This window comes from Alosa alosa, chromosome 4 (genome assembly GCF_017589495.1).
Source record: "Alosa alosa isolate M-15738 ecotype Scorff River chromosome 4, AALO_Geno_1.1, whole genome shotgun sequence".
Lineage (NCBI taxonomy): Eukaryota > Metazoa > Chordata > Actinopteri > Clupeiformes > Clupeidae > Alosa > Alosa alosa.
Genome location: NC_063192.1, coordinates 7403457 through 7410671, shown reverse-complemented (window position 1 = coordinate 7410671; position 7215 = coordinate 7403457). Strand labels below are relative to the sequence as shown.

Genomic DNA, 7215 nt, shown 5'->3' with positions numbered 1-7215 from the left:
GCCCTGAAGCTCCCGCTTCTGCCATTAGCACCCTGGATGGGTGAGACTCAAAACAGCCCACAAGAAACCATAATAGAAGACAACGATGGGACTGTTTTTGCTCCTCCTCAAACTCAAAATATTTGGTGCGTACATTTGGACCTGTACAGCTTCTCACAACTAGACTTCCCAAGCTGAATCAAGACTGAGGAGGTTGTCATTGGGAAACCACATTTCTGTTGGTTACATCAGTCTATACAGCTGGCGGCCTTTCCTTCTTAATGACCCAGCCATGACCTCTACCCTCAGACATGAGCGTGTGACCCGTTCTACACAGACAGTGCCTTGGCATCTCTCTCTCTCTCTCTCTCCTCTCTGTATTTCTCATCCCCCTCTCTTTGCGTTTGACAGTGTTTCCTGTATTTGTTCTCCCTCTGAAAGTAATTTTTGTCCTTTGGCTTTTCAGTAAGTGTGTACATATGGTCTAAACTCACCTCAGCATGACATTTACTGAGTGTAGGAAAAATTAAAATACACCCCAAGCTGAAAACTCTTGAGAAGAGGGGACATGAAACTAGCGGTCAGAGCTGAAAGTAATTTTTGTCTTTTGGCTTTTCAGTAAGTGTGTACATATGGGCGCAGTCCAACAACACCTCACTAACCCAAAAAAGTTCACTGGGTTTGCAGTCTGCTCTATTGTTCACTTTGGGCAAGCGCCATAGTAAAACATCACAAGAGACGTGCTTTTCCTTTCTGCAAACAGATCAAGGCAAACAGACTAAATCAATGACACTTTCATTGAAAACCAATATCCTGCTGTGTGCATTTAACCTAGTTAGCAGTTAACCACTTATTATCAGGAATGTTTTTGGAGTAGCCTGACAACATACAAATTTGATGAGTCAGCTGAAGTGTTTGACCTTTCACTGGACAAATGTATTCACATGTATTAAACTGAGTGCACAATTATATTCCATTAAAATATTTAAAAATATATATTTTCAGTAAGATGCCACAGAAAGTTTTAAGTGAGAGGCATATCAACACGTGGAGTGAAAAAAGATGAATTGACGAAAACTGATTTACAAGGAAACAGAAAAGAATAGCAATTTCTGAGCCAAAAGAAACCATTCTCATTATTGGGCTAAAGCCTCCCTGACTGAAAGTTAGTCACAACTTAAGTTTTAGAGCTCATGGCATAAGCTGCCACCTACTGGTGAAAAGAACACATGGCAGGGTAGAGTCTGTGGTGAGACTATCAGGACAATACAACAGGAATTAGGTGGAACTAGTTTCAAGCCAGACAAGGACTTAAAATCATCCGGCAAGTACTTCATTTCATCACGACTAAATCAGGGCATAACTGTCACTGACAGACTGTCATTTATTCACCCAACAGCAGTGGCAAGTTTGATTGGCGATACATCCGACTGTCCTCAGCATTTTGTGATATATATATAATAGGGTTGTTTGACGCTGACTTGGGGGACATCTAAACGAACATAACAACCTTGCCTGAGCTTTGCATCTGAAATCCTCTTTGAATGCCTGAGGATTTGGGTGTTGGTTGTTTTCTATATGCAACATCTGTGCGTTCAGTTCAGCTTGGCTCAGAGCCAAAGTTGTTTCTGCTTTCTAAACACAGAGACTGTGGTGGTGTGGGGGGGGGGGTTGATGAATGTTCTGAACGGTTTAGGACTAACTGCTGGATAGAAGGCGTTAAGCAATGTGCGTGAAGCAAGCATTATTGAAATAATGCAGTGATGGGCCTCAGTCCTGCTGCTCACTAGCCAGCTGCCTACATGCTCCTCTGTCATACTCAACTGCAACAGTGTTGGTATGGATTACGTGCGGCAGCTCAAACGCTTGTATGGCAGTGCAGATAGCTCATGTTTGTGCTATTTCACATGACTTTAATGCTACTGAGAGTAGAAGGATTTAGAGGAGCCATGTGACCGGCACAAATACTCTCAGTAAATGCAGCAGTCCTGTGGTGATGAAGGTATAGACTGGCCCTTCTGCACCCTAATTCTCCTTGCCTCACCAAGTCTTGCTGCTCCAGTTGTATGCCAAATGTTGGTGCTGCAACCATGGTTAAAGGCACCCTTAACAGTTATTTGACCGTAACTTAACGTTTCCAAAATCCTTTTGATGGCACATAACCTCACGGCACTTCTGTCATTGTCTGAGCAGCCCTGTAGGTGATTACAGCCTAGCAACTTTCTAGTTTCGGGTAGAAAACTGCCCCCTAAAATCAAACCGCAAAAGAACTGCTATGCTACAGGAATTCAGAGATCTTTTTCTACAGACTGCTTCCTGCTGTTCTATTACATGTACAAACTCATGGGGTAATACGTTTATTTATGTTTCTTGTTAAGAATCCTGTCTAGTAGTTCTCTTTTTCCAGTTTTCGCATGTCATTTTGAGAGTTGAATAAATTACAACCATAAGTATAATCATATGAACATATGTGTGCTTTGATATAGAAAATAAGTCCACATATTATGCCCAAAGTTTATTAAATATTCAACAACGTGGGTGTGCAACATTTACATGGTCTGATTTCTGAGTATGCCTTTGTGTGGCTATATTATCATGGCTCCATGTAAACAATATTCAAACTAAAACAACTGCATCCTAGAAGCACTTTTTAGATAAGTCGGTTTTTGCTCATTTTTTCACCCGGGGGCTAGAAAATGTGGGTCACAGACAACATCAATAGAGTAGCTCCTGAGAAACTACAGTCTACTAGATTTAAATAATGTAATGGCGGCACCTGTTAAACTCACCTCAGCATGCAGCCGTGCAATTGGCCGCTGCAAAGGCGACGCCCTGAAGCTCCCGCTTCTGCCATTAGCACCCTGGATGGGTGAGACTCAAAACAGCCCACAAGAAACCATAATGGAAGACAACGATGGGACTGTTTTTGCTCCTCTTCAAACTCAAAATATTTGGTGCGTACATTTGGATCTGTACAGCTTCCCACAACTAGACTTCTTAAGCTGAATCAAGACTGGGGAGGTTGTCATTGGGAAACCACATTGCTGTTGGTTACATCAGTCTGCTAGCGGCCTGTCCTTCTTAATGACCCAGCCATGACCTCTACCCTCAGACATGAGCGTGTGACCCGTTCTGCACAGACAGTGCCTTGGCATCTCTCTCTCTCTCCTCTCTGTATTTCTCATCCCCCTCTCTTTGCGTTTGACAGTGTTTCCTGTATTTGTTCTGCCTCTGAAAGTAATTTTTGTCTTTTGGCTTTTCAGTAAGTGTGTACATTAAACTCACCTCAGCATGACATTTACTGAGGGTAGGAAAAAATAAAATACACCCCAAGCTGAAAACCCTTGACAGGAGGGGACATGAAATTAGCTGTCAGAGCTACATGACTACATGCACAAAATGAGAGACTAGTCATAGAGCAGCCTTCCTATTTGTGTGTGTGTGTGTGTGTGTGTGTGTGAAATATCTTGTCTCTTCCTCTACTCCTCTAACTTACATCTATGTGACTATGTGAGCGCATGCACAAATTCAAATGAAAGTAGACATAGAACCACAGCCTTCCTATTTAGACCTAGGCCTGAGACTAGTCCACTGAAATCTTTCCACACTGTTAAAACAATCTGTACAGAGTAGGCCTACAATATAATCCTCACCACATTTACATTTATTAATTTAGCAGACACTTTTATCCAAAGCGACTTACAAGGGCATTCCTCATCAGAGCAACTCAGTACGGTGGCCAACGGGTGCAAACGACCTGCAATTTATGACAACACATGCACATCGACAAAACACAAGCAACTTGTGTTACCCTCAAATCTTACCGACATGCTTTATCCTTGGGGTCAATTTGACCCCAGCTAAATAAACCCTCAGAAAATGATTATAAAACAACCCCCCACACACACACACACACACACACACGCCCCTTTATGAACATTGGAACCCTGGCTGGCAATATTGCCCATCCAGTGTCAGCAGCCCAAAGGCTTGCTGTTGCTTCCCCTTTTGACTTATACAGTCCTGCCAAAATGACTTATATGTAATATGTACTTGTGTATGCAATAATGATAATAACAATATGTTCTCATACTATTACAATAATAATATCCATGTCAAATATTCATGTATCTTATGTTTCATACAGCTGGGGTCAAACTGACCCCAAAGAACATCAATGTACAAAATATTTGTAGAGGACATTGAAAACATATTATTGTACAAATTTCATGCTAACTCTGTTGTACCCTTCAATTGATGGAAAGTCATGAAACATGAAGCAAAAAAAAAGTGAACCATATATTTCATGATGTTAAACGTTGCTTGGGGTCAAATTGACCCCAAGATAACAGGAGGGTTAAGAAAACATCTTCATCAATTGCCAACAACAAAAAGTGCATAGCCTACCTACCTATCATCCTGCAGGAGGACTAAACCATTTTGCGCTTTTGTGTGAGTGACCAGACAGTCTTCACTATTTTTTATAGGCTACACAAGTCAGTCTATCAACCAAGTTATGGAGCAAATAAGCTGCACTTTATTTGGTCTTGGTAATTTCTTTATGGTATTCAATTTGGAAATCAAAATATTGAGGGAAAAATAAAATATAGACTCTAGCCCCCCCAGTCCAACACACCTGTCCTCCTCACTCCATGCCAACCATATCCTGGCCCAACTGGCATCATCATCTCGGACCTTGACAGACCAAAGGCTCTATTTTAGTCAATATAAAATGCATTAATGTTTTAACAAGTGTTTACACACAGTCTCAAATAATAACAATTGCTTTAGCCCATATCTTACAAGTTTTTCAACTTTTCCAACTTCAAATCTGTCTTGGTGGCGACGGATTACTTTCATTGGCTCTCAGATGGCGGCAGGGTAGACACATGCGGACCTACGTCACTGCCCATGTGTCAAGTTACCTCCTTGCCCTTCCTGTGTTGATGTTCCACAAGCGCATTTTAGCCGAGACCTCTTTATGACTAATATGGATCAAATAGTTAAAAGGCTCAGAGCGATTTGGAAGTTCTCAGCAGATCGTGTACTTTTACCTTGTGCCTTCTCTTTAATTTGTATAATAGGATCATATTTAAAAGAACAAGACCTCGTCCCGAAGTCATATTTCAGTGACACCAAAAATGTTCTCAACTTGTAAGTATTTGGAGTCTAACGTTACATGAATGGCCTAACTAGCTAGCTAAGGTGTATGTTCTACCTAGCTGAACCAAACCTAGTTTTCGTTTGAAAAGTAATTAACAGGAAATTCTTTATTTTTCGTGAAATACTTTCAGTATACATTCAGATCGCTAGGAGTCTGATAACGCCTTTGTTCGTTAGCTGGCCTCGATTTGAATGTTGTAGGCTATGCTAGCGGGCTTTGACGTTAGCTAAAAGAAATATGACTAGCATCATACTTTACCATTTATAGCTGCAGCCAGTCCTAGTAAGTAATGGACACGCAAGAAAATGTTTAGTATGATACTGATGCACATAAAAATGATGGTAAACTGATACATTTTTCATGAACATTTCCCAAGTGTACGTTGTGCTTGTTTGGATTTGGAAGTTAACGTTACTTGTCAGAGACCGTGCTCTAGCCAGCCATGGCTTAGTGTCCTTCTTATGAATGGTAAGACGATCTCTATGTTGTTGTTTTGCAGATACTTCGTGAAAGTGTCATGGGGTTGGACCTTATTTTTGCTGGTGCCCTTTGTGATCCTCTCCAATTCATTGAAATCGCCGTCCGTGTTTGTGTTGCGGCGGCTCTGTGCTCTTGTGGTGGCCACAGCTGTCTGGTACATCTGTGTCAACACCTACGATCTCATTGAGGAGGCTACAGGGTCGTGCTATGAAACCAGCACCAAGGAGGTCATCCATGGAGAGCTGACCAGTAAAGGCATCTGTAGGAAAAAAGGCTTTGTCTGGGATGGCTATGACATATCTGGACATAGTTTCATTCTGTCCTACTCTGCCCTCGTCATCAGTGAGGAAATGGCATCCATGGTGGAGGATGCGCCTGGGTTCAGGAAACCGCTACTTAATGGACTGTATCTGTCAATGTCCATCATAGTGTACCTCTGGTTGTTTATGTTTGCCAGCACTTCTGTGTACTTCCACAGCCCAATGGACAAGTTTGTGGGGACTGGCTGTGGACTACTGGGCTGGTACCTCACATATCGGGTCTGGTACCGAAATCCCCTATCACCAGGACTTCCCTCTAAGAGACAGGTCAAGCATCATGCCTGAGAAACATAAGCTCACTAACACACACTTATATAACTACTGCATTACAATATCAGACAAATGGAATGCACTGAAGAAACAATCTCCCTCCACCATTGTACTTTGCTAGGGTCCACTTTGTGTCTTTGTAAGTTTGTTAAATCCTGTTGAAATGCCATTCTAAATGGAAGGGGTGCCTCAAGGGTACCAACATGACAGTAGGCAGCTGAGGTACCTAAAAAAACCCACAAGTGTAATCCAAGTGGCTTGTGGTGTTCCCTTCCATTGGTCACCAGTGGCACTGACTTGGGTCATTGTTGCCTTCAGGTCATGTGTTTACATTCAGAGGTTCACACATTCAGAGGTAACACATTAGCCAGTTCAGGGTGACTGTGCATTTGTTTTGATCTCAGTAATTCCACAAGAAATGTGTCGGGAGGATTTATTGTAGACTGTCTTACGCCATCAGTGGATCAGTAACTAATTCTGTTCTGATCCATGGAGTCAGTACTGTACACGACTGGAAGATTTTACTCTTTCTGTTGACAAAAGAATTGCAAGTAATAGAACATCCAAATGGTCTGTTTTTTTGTTTGTTTTTTCCCAACAAATTAAAATGTTAGGATGTACAGTATAGGTATAGATTCAGACATAGCACTACACAGGAATATGATTTGTGCCAACTTTATCTGTTTTAATTGTAATTATTTATTATGTCTGATAGATATGGGAATTGATTAAACTCAGTAGAGCTTACTGTAAAACACATGTTGTTCAGTGTTTTCATTGTTGTACTAACTGAATACTTTTGGACTAGTTCCTATGACAAAAATAGAAATCAAGACTCTTGAACATTCTTTACCATCAAACTGGTAGTCAAAATTGTTCTGAACTATGTTAGGCCTACACACTTGCTTTCTTTCCAAGGTGTTATGGGGAATCTTGAAAGGTTCTTCCAAAGAAACTTGTTCTTGGTAACAGAATGGTATCTCTACTCTTGAATATCTCCAA

At 41.3% G+C, this 7215-nt stretch overlaps 1 protein-coding gene across 1 annotated transcript; it reads left to right on the top strand.

The window, feature by feature from the left end:
• The first annotated feature begins 4912 nt into the window (after positions 1 to 4912).
• Positions 4913 to 6970, top strand: fitm2 (fat storage inducing transmembrane protein 2). The gene is made up of 2 exons (XM_048241800.1): positions 4913 to 5133; positions 5643 to 6970. Exons 1-2 carry the CDS (start codon positions 4961 to 4963, stop codon positions 6226 to 6228), a joined length of 759 nt encoding a protein of 252 aa, XP_048097757.1. The 5' UTR covers positions 4913 to 4960; the 3' UTR covers positions 6229 to 6970.
• The last annotated feature ends 245 nt before the right edge of the window (positions 6971 to 7215 follow it).

Excerpts from the sequence above, each read along its gene's own strand:
- fitm2 (XM_048241800.1), top strand. The coding sequence starts at position 4,961 with ATGACTAATATGGATCAAATAGTTAAAAGGCTCAGAGCGATTTGGAAG. Across the intron at positions 5,134-5,642 it reads ACCAAAAATGTTCTCAACTT|ATACTTCGTGAAAGTGTCAT; the intron begins GTAAGTATTTGG and ends GTTGTTTTGCAG.